The sequence below is a fragment of the Saccoglossus kowalevskii genome, chromosome 4 (assembly GCF_978046115.1).
Source record: "Saccoglossus kowalevskii chromosome 4, keSacKowa6.1, whole genome shotgun sequence".
Taxonomy (NCBI): Eukaryota; Metazoa; Hemichordata; class Enteropneusta; family Harrimaniidae; genus Saccoglossus; species Saccoglossus kowalevskii.
The window spans coordinates 23,557,731-23,577,976 of NC_140644.1; the positions used below are offsets into that span (position 1 = coordinate 23,557,731).

The 20,246-nt window shown below is 34.8% G+C and overlaps 2 protein-coding genes across 2 annotated transcripts; one reads left to right on the forward strand and one right to left on the reverse strand.

Annotated features, from left to right (window-relative positions):
- Positions 1-2,280: 2,280 nt before the first annotated feature.
- Positions 2,281-3,819, reverse strand: LOC102806551 (muscarinic acetylcholine receptor M2-like). Its single transcript, XM_006815764.1, has one exon. It carries the CDS (start codon positions 3,817-3,819, stop codon positions 2,281-2,283), a length of 1,539 nt encoding a protein of 512 aa, XP_006815827.1.
- Positions 3,820-8,329: 4,510 nt separating this feature from the next.
- Positions 8,330-9,256, forward strand: LOC102806437 (histamine H2 receptor-like). Its single transcript, XM_006815763.1, has one exon. The coding sequence runs from the start codon at positions 8,330-8,332 to the stop codon at positions 9,254-9,256; it is 927 nt and encodes a 308-aa protein (XP_006815826.1).
- The last annotated feature ends 10,990 nt before the right edge of the window (positions 9,257-20,246 follow it).

The following is a 20,246-nucleotide window of genomic DNA, read 5'->3' on the forward strand; positions in this document are numbered from 1 at the left end:
AAAATAAATAAAAAAAATTGGAGCCTTATACCTACATAGGATTTTAATCAGATTGAGTATTTACCATGCCCAATATTCGGTGTTGTTTATTTGCAATCAGAAAAATATCTGCCACTATGGATACAACAACATAGCATATCTATACCCAGGGTTTCTATCCCATCCCTAACTGGTCACATGATTATGACCAGAGACCAAACAAACATCAACAAATACAGATAATGTAAAGAACACATGCAAAATCAAATTATTCATAAACTTTGAAAAAAAGAAATATTTCACAGAGAAAGTCTCTTTATCTGTCATATTAGAATATTCAAAAAAATATCATCGGACTTGTTGACACGTGGTTAGATAAAAAAAAATCCAGCAGTACCGTACCAATACCGGCATACTACAGCTATTCAGTGAACAGAAATAACAAGCAATAAGAGGCATTTTCAATTCATGTAAAGCAAAAGGAATTTCTGTGGTGCAAGCTTTTTTTCATTTTAAAAATAACATATATATAATATCAACCGGCAAATTTGAAAAAAATGTACAACTAAATTTTTGCTTGTCAAAAATCATATATTTCTGATTATTCGAAATGAGAAAACATAAACATACATTTTGTGGTAATGAGGCTCTTTTTGCTTTTAGTAATTAAAACAAAACACACATTTAAGAGACTTTAATTGTTAACAAATTAAAAAAGTAGTAATACAAATACATGTTGAACAATCATTAACAAACTGCAAAACACGAACACAGATCAAGCTAATTCCATTTCTGTTGAAAAGTGGTAAGAGTACTATAAAATAAAATAAAATAAAATAAAATAAAATAAGTTGATCAGCAATAAAATTAAGACAGTTGATAAGAAACTTGAGAGTAAGAATATATGGTGGTGGTGGTTGTTAAGTATTTTTAAAATACACTGCTGATTAGAAAGATTATTTAACTAAGCCTCAGGCTTATGAGCATATCTGAACATTTGGGAGACTAGTGTAATATAAGATATAGACAAATCATTCTGAAATTGTATTGCTAACATAACTACACAGTACTTGGAAACAAATTTCATCAATTATAACCAAGCTTAAGCAATGTCGAGCAACTAATTATATTTTTGTTTTGACAGTGATTGTTATAAAAATAGCAAAATGGTAAATTATTAGTGTCTGAAGAAATGGTTTATTTTATGAGTTGAATTAATTGAATTAATGACAAAATTATTAAAAATATGTATTCTAACACCAATGGAAATACGATAACCTATCCTTGTGTACATGTAAAGGTGTAAGACAAGACTGTGTTTTAAGTTCTATCCTATTTATTTGTTAAGTAAATGATTTAAGTAAATCAGTTTAAGATGAATCTCATCATCAGGTCACATTAGACTAAACGCGTGACTATATGCTGACAGTTTGACATTATTGTCAAAAACAGCTAATGTGTAACGGCAAAAAATAAATTACAGAACTACGGCCAAAAATGAAAAATTTTACCTGCCTAAAACTTAACTAATCACATTTAGAAATGAAAAACTACAAAGTGATAACAAATTAATTACATTAAATTAATTAAATCAAAATGAAAAACGTTGTTGTGTAAACTAATACAATTTCCTCGAGATTATCTTCCAATCAAATGGAAACATTACTGAAGCTAGAGTCAACATGACAGATAAAGCTATTAAAGCAATACAAGAAACAGATTGCCAAAATATATACTCCGCGATTCAGAAATTTGAGAATTGAAAAATATCAGTTATAATAAACGGAAAAACCAAAACGGATAATCACAAATATATTTTTAAATTATTTATTAGAAAGGTGCATTTCGGGGTGGACTAGGGGAAATTCCATTTGATTGACAATTTTAAAATAATATGATTACGTTCTAGTCCCGAGTGGCATATATGTCAACCGCGTGAAAAGCATTGCAATTTTCAAGAGTCCTTAAATGTGTTACAAGTAGTCACAGCTTAACCATTGAAAAATGAAGATATCAGTTATATAATGAAAAGTTATTGTTTTTATTTTAACATTCTTGTTAGGTTAGTTTTCTTTAAATTGCATTTTCCAAGATTTCTTTATGGTTTTCTGGTAGCTAGCGGCCATCATTATTTTGTTATTTTTGGAATCAAATATGTATATTCAGCGACGACCGCCCTGTAAATAAGCATTTTTTCCTGTGTCATTTTCCCAGCACTTGATATTTCCTTGATATTTATAACAAATGCGCCATTCGACTTATGGGGTTGCGTCACACTTGACTAGTCTTGACTACATTTATCTAAGCTAGTTTGCGTTCAAAGATGAGTTTTTTCAGCGCTTTTCGCATCATAGGATTAGCAAGTGCGTAACATACAGGATTAATTGCACTGTTTGTGAAGTACATCCAGTAGACCACTTTAAACACATCAGGATGAATGCATTTTGGACATAAGGTAATCACAATGGCAACTATGTGGTACGGCATCCAGCAACACACAATTGCTGCTAGTAATGTAGTGACAGTGCGGAATGTTTTACTTTCATTAGTTTTAGTAGTTCTTTTTGCCATATTGTGCGCTGTATTCACAACAGTTTTAGATTGTCCAACGTAGGCCGCAGACATTTTATCTTCGCGTCGACCGGTTTGCATGTCATCTAGTTCAAATACATGATCAGGATAATTCAGCGTAGTAATTGATTCTGACCTACCGTGTAGCTCCACTGTATCACTGGCTTCTTTTGAAGGGGTGACTTTATTCGCTGAGATCGCATCATCAATGTGAGTTGCAAATCCTGATCTGTCTTGTTCAGAAAAAACGTGAAATTGATTTTTTACTGCATCGTCCGTGGTGCAGCATTGCTTGTCATTTAAGTCACCACTGCCATCGAACGGAACGATTGTACTGTCTTGTGGCCTTCCTGTTTCGAAAATATCTCCATCCTTAGAAAATGCGGGATTCATAACTCCAATTTCACTGCTAGAGGCATTATTTAAGTCTGTGCAATCTGGCAATTCTTTATTAGGCTCCGTTCTGTTTTCCACACCCTTGAACGTCCGGTGTTCATGTGCCTTACATGTTGGGTTCGTGGACTGTGCACCGGCATTGTCAATCCGGCTTACTCTTTTGTGTGCAGTCTTAGTAGCCACTTGATATATTTTGATATACAGTGCGAATACAACAAATAATGGTATCCAATATCCTAATATTGTCTGCAAGATTATAAACCATGTAACGTCCAAATATGCAATAACACACTCTTCTTCAGAAGTACTGTATTCACGTTGGAACCGAGGCCACAGAAAGTTAGGTAGCCCGTATATCACAAATGCTACTATCCATGTCAGACATATTGTTGTCCAAACCTGTCGTTTGTTGATCCGAGTTAAATGTCGTATTGGATCAACTAATGCAATGTATCGATCCACAGTTATAGCCAATATGGCAAACAGCGATACACTGCAGACAGTGTAATCTATAGTGAGCCATATATCACAAACTAAACGACTGAACGGCCACTTTCCTATTACGTTGTACATAGTGAACACAGTAGTCGACATCAAACCGACTAGAAGATCTGAAACAGCTAGATTGAGAATGAATAAATTTGATAGTTTCCGAAGACTTCTAACTCTCGTAAAAAGTAATATGACGACAACATTTCCTAGAATTATAGCTAGGCCTAGAGCACTACCTGCTATTGCCGTCCATATGGATATTAACGGCGGCTCTTCAAATGGGAGATGAGTAGTCAACATTTCTGAACTCCACGGCATCGGTGATTTGGAAGTACCATAATTCAATGTTGCAGTTTCATTACGTGTCTCATTTAGCTCCATCATGCTTGTGGAATATGCAAACTCTATGCTGCTTCTTTCGATGAGCTCCAACTAATGATATTAACAATTAATACCCCACTTTGTGTAATATGATTGTCATATAGGAACTAATAGAAAACAAATCAACCATAAACCTGCGATAAAGGATAAAAATTATCTATTTGTTTGGTATAATCATCGTAATGTTTCCATCAATAATAATGCATTGTACACACGAAACAAACAGACATATATTACAATATGAAAGACGGGATTCATACTCGTGATCACGGCAATCGCCTCGCCACAGTTGCAAACTCGCTACCTACCACGCCAAACACACTTCGCCAACAACGGCAATTTAACATGACATATTGTGGATAATGATAATAAAGTCAAATCTCGCACATCACAAATAACGTATACAGCTATGTAGTCAAGGTTCAATTGAATCACTTATTTAATTGTACCTTTAAATAAACAAATATTATAAACAAGGAGTTTGAACTAGCGATCCCGTCTATTGCTTCGCCTGAAGACAGACGTGCTACCTACCACACCACACTCACTGTTCAATAAACGCAGTTGCAATTAACATGTGATGAACACCGCCCCATTTTACGAGCGTTATTGTTTGACATACAAACAACATATGTAACCGTTATACACATTTCCATATGTTCAACAAACACACCTTAAATAGTACTTCCAAGGTAGTGCAATGAAGAAAAATGAATAAATAAAAAATAAAGCCGCTAAGCAGCGATTGTCACTGCCCGTGATCAGGCTATTAGTTGGCGTTGGGCATACCCAGACCGATTGTCTCAGTGTAAGACATTATCTAGATATAGCCCACCCGCCATCTTTTTACAAAGTCAACATTCATGTGAATTCTAGAGTCTGTGACTTCAATATATTTATACCAAAGTGTGAAGTTATGGGAATAGACGCAACGCCCCTATTCGGGTTCGAACTCGAAACTTTAAGCTAAAAGGACCTACCAGGAATTCGATATTATTGGTCGTTTTTTGAATTTTGACACGTTCAAAATGTGGTCATAGCTATTTCGCAGAGTTACATAATATGTAAATGCTATTTGAACAATTAAAACAAAGCTCGAAACACGTGTATACATTTATATCAACACAATTAATCGAACATGATTGGTCAGTACAAACAGTTTTAGTTGACGCATTTTAAGTTGCCCCTCGTGTCGATCAAGTATGTGAAAGAATGCACCCCAGTCGTGCATAATCCTTTGCATATTCATAATGTACATATTCGCAATGCCCCAAAACATATTGCGAGATACGATGATTGATAATGACTATTGTTAATAAATAATTTACTACGAAATGCGTGAATGAGTACCTGTGTGCGTGGGCATTGACCTTTTCGAATGTGTAGTCATTGTTCTCACACACACACACACCCACACATACACACAATTTGCATACTGAAATTGTGGCAGGTCCACCTTATATGCATTGCATTATCTGCATAATGGACACAATACTTACTATTTAACTAGTAAAATAATGTCGTCCAATAGCCAATACAGGACATCTTGTTCCAGACAAACAGCCTGTTTGTCTTCCGCCGTTCTGTGAGATCCTAGTCCTTTGTACGTAAACAATTTCTTTTTAACACAGTAAAACTTCTGTTTTTGCATTTGATATAACTCAAGGATCAAAACACTGTGGGAACAAGGACGTATGAACTCTTCGAGAAGGTACATATACAAGTTCTAGAACACTTTTGAAAACAAGCAGATTTGACATAAAATCCGGCAATGGAGCATTGTGATTGATCGAGAGGTAGGTAGTTATAGGTAGTTTTTAATTTGTGTTTGCATTTTCGCTATTGTTTTACGTATGCCTTTTATTTTGTTTTCTCCAGTGAACGGTGAACGTGCGCCATATTGCAAATTACTTCAAAACAGATATTTTGTTTCAGTGACAAGAGCTGGAACTTAAACAACGTCTTCTGTTTTTGATCAGCTGTGGAGTAATCACTCTTACCAACTGAGCCAGGCAGACGATTAATATTTGAATGTGCCGTGGCGTCCAGGTCGTGTTTTCTGAACTTATTCCCAGCCAATTGTTCATCTGCGCAATAGGAACTACATAACACATGCACGCAGCAACCGAGATAGGTAGACAAGAAAAAATGCTGTTCAATGTAGTCCACACTGCACTGTATATTGCAAAAGATTTTAAAACTTTAGTCTCTCCATTTAGAGTGAAATTCAGGTCTTTCTAATTAACCCACGGTCGTTATGACAGTGGCTCTTCTGTATACTATATAGATAATAAACAGATAAAGTTGTCTGAAATCAAATCTAACATTAACCAGAAGTTTAGCATTAAATTGAAGTATGTAACAGATGAATACTGCTGTTATTGTGCATGTCGCTCGGCGACCTGAAATCATTTTGATCATACAACAATGGACATAGATCGGAAACAATTTGCATATTCAACCCCAGGAACAATGAAACCACAATTGTGTACACACAATGGCGCAGATAGTTGACCAAGGCGAAGCCGAAGTTAACAATCCTGTACGAGGGGTTGAATAAAACCGAATACAACAAACATTTTGTAAATGGCTGCAAGACCGCTCCCGCTTCCAATGACAACATTCGGAGCATCCCACATTCACAAATAGATGTTTCATCATAATTCCAATGGATTGTATGTATTTATAATCCATAATCATTAAGTAGATACCGAGTAGCTACGGTCAATATGTGAATATATTGACTGGTACGGCTATGAGATACAATAATATTTTATTTTTTTCATTTGAATATTACAATATAAACTTAAAGCTTTTCATGACTTCCATCAATACCATAAATAAATAAGTTTTCTAAGATAGTTTTCAACGTATACGTATAATTTTTGGGGGGTTATGTTACCTCACGTCAATATTTTAATAATTTATTTTTGAAATCCAATCATATTCATCCCAAGTCATTTCCGTTCACAATTGTGAAATACATCTTATTTGCATATTTAATTCTGTGTAACAATGTAAACTTTTATAAATTGGAGATGAAAACATTAAAAAGCTAGTTCACTGTGATATTAAGTAATGTTGGGAATAGAGATAGAGTTAGTGTGAGTATGTACAGTGCCGGACAAATTTAATGTCTAGGTAACAAGCACAGCCAGTGAAATTTAATGTTACTTTACTGTCATTAGTAACTGGATTGTTAAAAGTTGTTGGGATTGTTAATACTAGCGTTGGTTCATGTGCTATCAATTGATACTTACAGCATAGTTTGTGTGTATTGTGGAGTCGGTTTCTATTGGGTATTACTATACTACCTAGAGGATAGAGGTTTGTCTAGGTGTGGTTATTGTAATTTTACAATATAACACAGGCGTTGTATTTAAGCGTGATGAAACCGCTTTCCACGACGTTACATACAATTCATTTGTAATTAACAGTATAGGAGCCGAAATGAAATGTCATATCACTGATAATAGTGTTATATGAGTGTTTGTATTACTGTATTACTTTTAAAGTATGGATACATGCATCCCAACAACAGTGTATAGATAATTACTTTATTGCTATTATATAGACATATAGATTGGAAGCTATTTGGATGTACCCCGATACAAATATATTTGGAACCGGATCTTTTATAAATGTAGGTACGTATTCTTTCTATTGTGAGTAGTATTCTCTCAAGTCCAAAAATAAAATGTTGAACTTGTTTATTTTCAAAATACATACATAAAAAGATTAATACATTTATTTTGGAGAAATGCATCACCAAGCTATCATTAACGTGCCAACTACATTTGAGGCATGTGGAGGCCGTGGGAAAGTCGACCAAAAATAAAATAGATACTTTTTAGTTCAACCACAGGCAGTATCCGCGGTAAACAGTGTCCCTGTAGTTACACAAATTGCAAATTTGATGTATAGTTTTGTTGACCAAAAGCTGCAAACCGGATATATGTGATAAGTAGAATTTCAAAAATAATAATCCGTTATATCGGATGTTAAAGTGATTTTCAGACTGTACACAATTGTTATCTTGCCATTAGTGCGTGAATATCACTGTTAATATCATGTCATATGCTGATAACATATTAATGTTGTGTACTTTTATTATAAACTATATATTATATGCCACAATTTGATTAATATTTCTCTGTCATCTTTAACTGTGTTTGTTATTATTAACGCTTACCCATATGATAAAAGTGACGCACGGTGTACTAATGGCAATGGTACAATAGTATAGGGAAGTTCATTCATCGAATTTTACGTATAATGGTTCACATTCACACCGAATATACATTAACCCGAAACATTAATTAATTATCACATTGAAGGTAGAATGGTCTGGCGCTGAATGTTTTGGAACATTTATAAATTGTTCATCGTGAAGAAGTACATGGGGTTATCAAGGACGTATTGCCTGTCATTGTCGTTACCGTATAAAAAGCGTCTGCATCAGCCTCGAGAAAACACCGGCATGTGTTAGTTGAACAGCCTAGAAATAATCATGAACGACAGTAGCAGTTCTTCATCGTTATCGTATGATTACGAAGAGGTGACCCGAGAATACCAAGTGATACGTAAACTGTATATCTGCATCAGTGCGGTCTGTATGTTCACCAATACTATGGTTGTGCTGGCGTTTATTTCTTCGTACAACTTACGAGAACGCGTCGCTAATTATTTCATACTCAACCTTTCGATCAATGACTTTGTTACAGGATTTGTAAATTTAGTGTACCAATGCTTAATTTACAATCCGTTTTTCTATGGATCGATTTACTGTTGGATTCTATCTGCGATTCAGCCAACTGTGTTTGCGTGCTCGTTTATGTCAATGGCACTGGTAAGTCTGGATCGATACATCTACATCACATCGCCATTGTGTTATCACATGAGAGTTACTGCCATACGAGTCAAGACTGCAATACTATGTTCTTGGGTGATACCAATAATTATCGTCATAGTCATCCCAAATATCATCCATCCATTCTATCATGTTATCGAGGATCATTGTATTTATCTGGAGTCTACGTCGGTCACTGTTTCGGGTCCAATTATGGCCATGGTTACCATGACGATAATGCTATTTTCTAGCATTAGTATTTTAATAGAAGCTCGGAAACAACGTAGGAGAATCGTAAATCAAGGAAGTATGTCACCAACTAGTGTATATTTATTCAATCCATCTGGGGATATTCGACGTTTGGTGAACACTGGAGTCTTGGTGTTGATTTTTCTGATAATGTGGCTGCCATACATCGTCACAGCGACACTTGTGATGTCCAAGCAAAATCAACGGTTTAACGCAAGATCCCTTGAATTGGCAGCAATATTTGTGTTTTTAAATTCAGCTATTAACCCAATGCTTTATGCAATGAATCCCGATTTCAAGAAAGCATATCTTCAAATATTACGTTTCAAATTATTCTAACTTCAATCTTTGCGAACTTTAAAATTACTGGTTTTATACTCATTGCAGTAACTCGTAATAAACATATATAATGACGATAATTAAGGTATAGGAAGAAATTTTCCTGCAAAAAGACACTTTTACATCGACTTCATTACTGTACTGTTTATTACTTTACCATAGTAATTATATCTATATATCATGATGAATCGATTAAAATATTTTGATATGCTAGTTAGAAATGCCGTTGACGCCCTCACTTGTAACTACATGTTATACGTGCTATACCGACTACAGAGCACAATGTCAGCGATAAAATAGAGACAGTGATAGAGGTTTGACAACTACTGATCAAACTGGTTTTAATCTCATGTTAAATCACGAAGATAAAACAAAAGCAACGTGGGCTTGACGATCTCATACAATATAGGCTGGATAAGAAGTTCTTAGTTGTACATAATGTTGTTTTTTCGAGAAAATACAGAACACTGAACCACAGATTAAATTAAACTGGTGTTCCTCCCAAGCCATTTTAATATAGATTTGGAAGTGTGTTGTTGGTCGAGAGTATTAGTACTACAACTGCAATGCAAGATAAAATAGAATATCAAGTCTACCCCACACTTTGTTGTTGTTCTAGTCTGTTTGCCAGGTCAGTCATATAAGTGAATATAGGTCATACAGCGAATTTACCGCTTACGCATGGAGCGGCATTTTGTATAACGACATACCATGCTGTGACTTTATATGAAGGTTTCATGAGATGAATGAATCAAAATATGATAATTCACACAGATCATTTATCATAAAATGATTGTTTGCTTTGTATATATATTTGTCTTTCTAGTATAAGATAAAGATCATGTTAAACACTTTTTTGGCGAATTGATAATTATATTTCATTATATGCTGTTCATTCGTAGAAGTGTGGTTGCAATTTGAAACACCACCGAACACGAATGAATTGGAGGCTATAACAGCAGGCGAGTGTCTTTTATATATGACGTTTTTGGAAACAATGGCATATTTATTGATGAATTATTATAGATTAAATTGATATATATACTCCAAATGAGATACACCATTATATATGTTTGTAGTATCAAGCTGTTAAGTAAATTTGCTATTCACCAAACATGTTTTCATTGGATTGTTCTATCGAGACAAAAATTATAATGAAATAACCTGAATGATAATATTTGCTAATCAATTAATGTATAATCCACACAAAACAAAATATTGCCAAATATACCAACAATTAAATTGACTTGAGATTGACGTACATATGTATACCAGGTCCATGTACATGTACATCATTTATCGTTACTTAAAGTATTTATTCATTACATAGTTGTCACCAATTTTCATTTGTATGCATAAAATGAGACAAAATCTATCAAAACACTGCCAGGAGGTATAAATATATAGCTATTATTCAATCAAGGCCTTACAACCTAATCAGATGACCTCAGATTTCCAATCACATATGAATTTTGTCAGCGAAATTAGAATGTTGGGCTTCTTACATCATCACCCCTTGATGTATAGAAATGTTTGTTATATTCCACATTTTAAATAATACAGATATGCGAAATGCCAAAAAATTGTAATTTCCTGTATAACTGTTTGTTGTTATAGTTACTTTCTTGACGTCTTTTCGCTCATAAAAATACATGTCACACGGAAGGTTTACACAGTTCAACTTTGATTAATTATCAACAAATAAAGACCATATTTAATGTATACTGAGTTATATCATGAATTCTACGTGAAAATGAGAGTTTCATTCATTCAACGGCTTGTAAGGTTGAGGAAATGGGACCGATGAAATCCGCATATTGGTGATTGTGCTGTGCCGGTCTATATAATCATTCTCTGGAAACGAATCGTTGTTGCCCATTATACGAATATTACAAAAACGTTAGATTGTAGGAAATACAATGGTACCGGGTTACCGGGCATTAGCCCAGCGATCCTACTGTAAAATACTTTATTTTAGCTGGAATTAATTTTCACTGAAAAGACCTTTTGGGTGTTTGTATGGAATATATTTTCACTGATTTGTGAGGAATTTGTATGTCAAAAATAGGAAAAATGGTATATTCGCTGGATTTTATTTTCACTGAATTGATTCCAAGAAAATAAAGTATTTTACAGTATTGCACTGGTCTCTCAAATTAAAATAAAAATTATTTATATGTGTAAATGTATTGGTTTAGAACACATGATACAAAACATAATTCAATTGCTGAAAACTGCTCAATATAAACTTAAAACATCACAATGGTATATTACGTAATACAAATCGTGGCATGTCAATTGGATACATATATTGGTTCGTGACGTAGTTTACTACGCTTATCAATTCCTGTTTACCATGTTAAGTATTGTTTCAAGTATTGCACTGTTTTTATTTGAATCTTCAGCTAAAGGCACAATCCTAAGATTCTAGATAGGCGGGATCATAGCAGCCAAATTAAGTTGACATAACGCCTGGCCCTAAACGTTGAAATGTAGTTGCAATTCAATTGTATTTGTTAATTGTTACAACGTTCAACTTCATCATTATCCTACGGCAAAGGCGTCATTGAATCGATGTTGGAATACATCATATAATTACTTCGAAATAACATTGGAATGTCAACACAGACATTACGTAATTCGAAAATAAAAATCTATTTTTTTTATGTATTTTTGGCAGCAGACATTTTGTGCCCATATTTCATGTGCGAATGCAGTTTTACATAGAACTACATTTCATGTTTGACAGAACTGTATGACAATCTTCCGACGACCACATTGGCATTATGGTAATTTATATGCCACTCGGATGTCAATCCGGCAGATATAAACGAGCAAAATATTATCAGATTTCGAATATTTGCAGTTTAGTTTTTTTTGTAATTAGCAACAAACTAGCGAAAGCGAACATACCAACATGTGTATGAATGACTCATTAGCCAATGAGCGCGCTGCTTAATTAGTACAGCGGCGACTCACTGGGATGCAAATACACACAGGTTTTGGATTTAGAATTGTAACGAATGTCTTCGTGTTCACGTTTAAAGGCAACAACTGCTATTATTTATATTCATTTAGAGAATTGTAACTCTATGAAAATAGTTCCTTCTTCGCAGAACCGATGACATAGACACAGGATTCAATGACGTAGAACTACCTGGGTATAAAGCCGTATTTTCTCTTCAACTTGGAATTACTTGGCTTGTGATAACATTATAGAAACATAGTTACAATGTAAAAACATATTATTTTATATATATGTTTGACCCTACGGCTTGAAAGATGTTATGACATGTCAACTCCGCTATGCGCCAAAGCAGTAAATTTTCTAGAATGGCCTGAAACACATAAAGCACACATATCATACTGGTACTTTCCTATGCTTCCACCGCGGCAGTGTGCATCGGGATACAATAGGTACGAAACCATGTCACCTTCACAGCCTATGTACAAATATAGCATTCAGACGTTATTAACAGTAAGCGGAAGTATCTTATAGCGTTCTCTAGGGAAAAATAGCGTATGATTACCGAGCGTAAACTGTATATTTCCATTATCAGCAACACCATCAAAGCAAATTACCGATGAATTCGATTATTCACCCAAAGAGGTTTGGTCAAAGTATGTTTATGTAGCATATTCTCGTGATTGTTATTACATGATTGTGTATGAACGTCGTTTCTGCGTGTGAATAGAACGAGACGTGTTAAGCGCGCGCACACAAAATGCTATTTACTCGGTTGTTGTGATCTATTCAAAGCGTTTTTTTTATTATTCATTAAATACTAATTACTACTTGACACAATGTTCAATAATATGTGCATTATTTATGTCAATCACTTTAAGATCACGGAAACACTGTTTGTCCTATGATTATAATAATTTTGCCTATATCATTAATTCATAACGATGGGGAACTGTGCGCAAATAACACGTGGCTCGCCAAATGGTTATTATTAGTAGACATGCATTGTTCACTAGGATGTGAGTTGTCATTTACGCATTAACCAGTATGGATGCTTGATGGCGGCGAGCTTACAATGTATTTAGTATGACTTGATGCCATCAACATTTGCCGAATTGATTTTGATTTTGAGATAATAACGGTCTGTATAAATCAATCATTCTATAATTACTTTATAGACTTTAGAATTTACCAAAACACTGCCAGGAGGTATAAATATACAGTTATTATTCAATCAAGGCCTTACAACCTAATCAGATGACCTCAGATTTACAACGACTTATGAATTCTGTCAGCGAAATAAGAATGTCGGACGTCTTTATTTACATCAACACCCCTTGATATATAGAAATGTTTGTCATATTCCACAATTTAAATAATACAGAACGAATTGTTGTTCACTGTACATCTTCAACTGTTTGTTGTTATAATTGCCGTTTGCCCAGGTTCTTGACGTCTTTTCGCTCATAAAAATACATGTCACACGGAATGTTTACACAATTTTGATTCTTTATCAAAAAATAAAGGCCATATTTAATGTATACTGATCGGTACAAATACTTCACTGAGTGAGAATCCACTAATGGGTTTACGATCAACACTGTCGGCCAAGCCTGATTGACAGCGACGTGGCGTATACATGTAAAAGGATAAGACAATTGTTACATAGACCCACACATCTGATGTTTTTGACAAAATACACTAGATGTAAGCACGTGTAATGTGCTTAAAAAGTCTACTACAACAATATTTAAAATAACTGAAACACACATAACTGTAAAAAAACATGGACCAATCAGTGAAAAATACGTAAACAGAGGTACGAGATCAAAAGGTGATGTCATATGTTTTGAAAATAGTACGTGTATCCTGTTCCACACGTACATATCAACTGTTCACTTCTAAAAGCCGTAGACTCAAAACGAACAATATTAATTTGAGAGTGTGTATGTACAAATAATAGCTCACAGTTGTACCGTTTTTATTTTTGCTGTTATCATAATAAACATCTTGTATAGAAACGACAACAACCAAATTTGACTGAATGAGTGTACAGTCCTGCACACGACTGAGAAAAAAAATCCATACGCTTGCTGTGCGTCTATGATTGGGCGCGACGTCAAGGTGATGAACGGCGCGTTACCCAACATTGAACGTGGTGTTTTAGTACAGCGTCGACTCACTGGGATGCCAATACACAAAGGTTTTTGATTTAGAATAGTGACGAATGTATTCGTGTTAATACACCACAAGACAACGACTGTATTTAATTCTATTCATTTCGAGAACTGCAACTCTATGAAAATAGTTCCGTCTTCGCAGATCCGATGACATAGACACAGGATTCAATGACGTAAACCTTCGCAGATCCGATGACATAGACACAGGATTTAATGACGTAGAATCACCAGGGTATAAAAGCCGTCTTTTCTGTTCAACAAAGAATAACATTATTATACATCTGTCACCGCAACGCCATATGTTACAGGTGTGGTATTTTACGGGGTATTTTCATCCTACTATACAAGGAAATGCGAATCCAATATATAGAATGATTACACGCATAAGCGTCCTCTAATAATAAAAACAAACATAGCTGCCATCGGTAACCACACAGCGAAGCTCGCTGATTCTGTTCTAAACTTTTTGGATTTCGGCATTCCCATGATGTATCCTTGGAAGTATAATAATAATGTTATAACGAGAATACCTCAAAGTATGCACTCAGACAGTACGCCACGCGGGTCGGTCGATACTCCAGCTGTACTGTCTTCGTACATACTTTGAAGTATTCTCGTAATAACCTCATATTATAGAACATACAATGTAAAATGTATATTACTTTATATATATGTTTGACGCTCGGCCATGAATAATTCTGTGACATGTCAACTCTGACTTTGCGCCAAAATAGTACATTTTCTAGAAAGACCTGAAACACTGCATACAGCATACTTGTACTTTTCTATGCTTCCACCGCTTAAGTGTACAACGGGGTGCAATAAGTACGAAACAACGTCACCTTCACAGCCAATGTAAACATATAGCATTAGACGTTATGAAGGGACGACGTCAAAAGATCGATGTCGGATAAAAAAACTTATTTGCTTTAGTTTGGGGTGGGGGTGTGGTTTGGCCTCAAAAAGTTTCCATCCTACAAAAACGATTTTATTTATTTAATGAAGTCAAACATTTTTTGGTGTATTTGTATTTTTTTCCCTATCCTATCATGGACGGAAATAACAGAAAAAGAAAAAACACACATCCAAGACGAAAAAATTGTTTGGTCCGAGTGTAAACATGTGCGTCAAATGAGGTGCATTCACCTCACATTTTGTAAAGTCTTTTTACACCCACCCGACAACCAACTGCTATGCGATACTACTGTCCGATTATTAATTTGTAGTTAATGGTGAATGTAGTCTGACGCCATGATTATCAATTAAGTTTCATTGGGGTTGGGGTTGGGGGGGGGGGGGCTAAAGGAATTGAGTTTTTTTATCCTACATTCAACTTTTGATAATGTTCCTAACAGCAAGATATCGGGTTGCGGATACAACAGTATTCCAGGGAAAAATAAAATGAGACTTGTTAAATGCCTTTAACGCGCGCACACAAACACAAAATGCGAGTCTGATATTTACTCGGTTGTTGTGATCTATTCAAAGCATTTTTTTTTATTCTTCATTAAATACTAATTACTATTTAACACTATGTTCAATAATATGCACATTATTTATGCCAATCACTTTAATAAATCACGGGCACTTTTGTCCTGTGATTAATAAATGCAAGTGATTATAATAATTTTTGCCCATATCATTAATTTATAACGACGGGGAACTGTGTTCAAATTACATGTGGCTCGCCAAATGGTTCGTATTAGTAGACATGCATTGTCCTTTAGGATGTGAGTTGTCATTTACGCATCCATCACTTTTGTTTTCGCATTAACCAGTAGGGGTGCTTAGTGGCGGCGAGCTTATTTAGTATGACTTGATGCCATCAACATTAGCCGAATTGACTGTTCTTTGAAATAATAACGTCAATCATTCTATAATTACGTGAAAAGCATGAGTTCAAAATGAAAACACATCGGAGCATCTTTCGTTGTGTTATGTGTACGTGCATCACTACTGTTGCTGTGACAGTGTTTATTACTAGTGAAACTTAAGGGAACGCATGTTGAATTATAAATGTTGTAAATCTATATTTAAAGCTAGTGAGCCTTGTTGGTCGATACATTTGCATCAGAATATGAAATCTACAATATGCCACAACAACTTCTACAAGCTGATCTATTAAAAAATACGGATCGAATTGTTGTTTTGATAATTATATGTAATGTTATACTAAAAAGAAAAAAAATAAGAAAAATAGCTAAAATGCAGTGTGTAGTGAGTTCGTGGTAAGACGACGTTGGCAGTGTTCGAAATTAGATGAAAATCATACAAGGCCCGAAGGACGTATGTCAAATTGAAACTGTAGGTCCTTCTAGCTCACTGTAGGCCCTGATATTTAACAGACAAAGACTAAACGGATAATACAAGCTTGCAATTGCAAAACCTTTATTTACTAATTAATCAGATATATTATCTGCAGCCTCAAAGAGGTCATCATCATTTCTTTCATCGTTACTAAACTCATCAAAATCTTCAGAAAAAACACTGTCATGATCACTGGCCGACTCTGAATCTGACATGCATTTTGCATTGTGTTCACAATCATTGGCGTCAGCCTCAGCTTCTACAAGGATCAATTCTGCTGCACGATCCTCGACAAGGCCGGCAATACATCACCTTGTTGTTGTTATCAAAAATTAACCAGTCTTTGAACTCCGCCTGCCAGCTAATTTGGAATGTGCGTGGTTTACGCCTAGACCGTTCGTATTCTTGCTGTTTGTCACGCCTTTCTTGTGTAGTTTTCAGCGTGTTTGATGCAAATCAAAGATGGCGGAACATAAAATGTAAGCGCGAATTCTATTGGTTTGAATCGGAGGCTTGATCGGCCTACAACCAATCCGATCGTTTGTTACAGTTCCCACGTTCGGCGCATTTCGCGATCATTCGGCAAGCTTGAATTATGACTCCTATGCCCAGGTCGATGAGTGATGCCATTTGTTGATCAAACGTGCAAGAAAACGCAATTTAGAAACAATTCTGGTGTTACTATCGATATTTATTATATATTTGGTCTTACAATCATACTAAATAATAATAACGGTTTTTTTAAGTATAAATTTATGGTCGGTCACAAGGACTGATGGTTTTTCACAGCTCTAGGCCCTTTACACCCACTGTCGGCGTGAGGCCGACGGACCGGACCGACGTTAATTTCGAACACTGGACGTTGGCACGATAAATAAACGTTAAACAACTGAAAGCGTAAAATTAAAACTATTCAGGCCGTACTTTATTTATTCCTTGTTTCTCGAGTTTTTATAAGGCAACTTTTTTGAGGAGGGCGGGGAAAAAATACAATTAATTCCATTAGATTTGTATGATTCTCAAAGAATTGTAAGTGAGATCATTGATAGGAAAGAAGAAATGAAATAAAATTGTATTCCATGTATAACCTTGTTTCTCATCTGCGCGAGACTTCGGTACTTTGATAATGATACTCCCACGAAAATGCAACTTGGATTTGTTATACGGCGGGCGGTAAAAAAATGAAGATAAAAATAATATTTTTTTAGCATTTTTTTGCGCTCACAGGTCGGCGGGCGCGAGAAATCACGCTGAAATAAAGTTTTATGTTTATTTCATTTTTGGCTCCTGTTCATATGGCGGGTTCGCGAAACAAGGGATAATAAAAGTTTGGCCTCACGGAATGGCGCTCGCGTTGATTACAGACACAAACCACGTGGATATTAGAACATTCAACGACTGAAATAAAGAAATATGTTAAGCATAATTGTTTATGTTTAAACAATGTCTTCATTTCTAATTAAATAATTAAAGGTATTAAAATTTGTTAGAGCATTCATTTGACATATATACATTAACTTAACCTTTCAACGGAACATGACTCAATGTTAAAATTACCTTATGTATATCAGATGTTTTAAAAATAAGTGTGAAGAATGAGATTCAATTTATTGCCAAGGATACCATCCAGAGTTATCAATCATGATTTATGTCGATTTAAAATTCTCTTTTGTGTTCATATTAATGGTTCCGTTTATGTTACAGGATATCGTGTGATTGGATCAGAGCTAAAGCCTCGTATTATATGCATTATACGCTAATATTGAAATGTATATTCTCATCGGTCGATCAGAACTCGGTTATCAGATGCTGACCGGGCAGTGATTAAGGTCAACGTTCACAGCATTTTAAATAACGTCATTCTTTAACTTTAAGGAATAATTTTATGTGTAGTTTTATGTGTAAAATTACCTATGATTGCAGCTTAAGCGTGCAAGATGAAAAAAATAATTACCATATACGAAAGTTCTTAATCGCGTAGTTCATTGATGCATAGTAAACATAGAATCCATATTTCGCTGGTGAACTACGTAAACTGTATTTTAAATTGCTTGAATCGATATGATGATACCGATTCCTTGTGATCGTTGGAAATATGAAGATGTGCAATAATTCACAATCAACACGTGGAAGTATATACTGTGATGAATGCAATGATAAATATTACATAAATCAGTATGTATTACTGCATATTGCAGGAGCAGCTACAATTAAATCATCATTTTAATTGAACGTGTATTATGAGACTGAATAATATTACGTGAAATATATTACGTAGCTTAGAGTTATAAAGGACGTTAGATTTTAAATCATGGTTAGTTTCTTGTCCACATTTTTGTCGATACGAAATATTTCTTGCATCTCAATACTGTGTTTCAGTTTTTAATTTAATTACATGTATCCCGTCACATGCACCACGAGTAAATATAATTATACTTTGCCGCGATGACATTCTACAGTAAAAGCTCATTGGTCAATAACAACAATATAAATATATTCAAGGCCACCGATGGTCATTGCCGATTAATATTTGGAATTGTATTGTGTATTGTTTGTCAAATGCGCCTGTCGTATATCATGGCCTTGATCATTTCATCGAGTTGTCACTGGCCTAGATATGAATAATGTGCTTTGTAATTGCAGTCACACTAACGGCTACGAAGAAATTATTGAAAATTAATAATTATTCTTAATTGCCTCCCATATTATCAAATGAGATGATACCACGACTAACTAAAATTAGAGAGTTGTAATCAATGTGTTAGTACCATCACTACATAAATTTTCATTTCACATCATTACCCCGACAAATGGACACTTATGATTGCGTACATGGTATATATACGTCCCGCTAGGCTTCCTGCAATATGATTACATACATATCAATCAGAATTAACAAGATTAGATGGTATTGTTGTAGCCATTCGAAACTTAATCCTCGTCGCCATATATATTAGTTCTGAGAGTTTGGCACTAGACTTGCTCGTAAAATGTAGGTATAAGTGTCGCTATCGTATCATCTTCCATGGAATGTACTGTTACAGTATACTAGTATATATTATATTAGGCGGAACACAGCAATTTGTATTGTTAACATATACCGTGTGCTGCATTGTTTACTATATCCTTGCACCAATCACATTGTGAAAGTGTTTTTAAGTCTTACTTTGAATTAAGCAGAAATTGCTTAGCGTAAATATTCACTCTCACAGTTTATATAGTAGTCAAAGCTAACGATTAAGATGAAAGTAATGCTTCAACATTTTGTTCAGCCCTTTTCAATTTATTTTATTCATATGTTATACTTTTACAAATTGATCTGACAAATCAATTACTAGTACTGTAAAAAATTATATTTGCCATTTTTATATAAGTTCGATTTCTGAATGTTAATTGTTTGTTGTTGGAATGTTTACAACTTTTGCCACAAGAAACCTCAGTTATCCTCCCCATTGAACCTCTTACTAGTTTGATGTGCGCGAGGACACCTATTCTGCGTTACGTTCTTGTAAGCTATCTTCATTTCAACAATTTCATA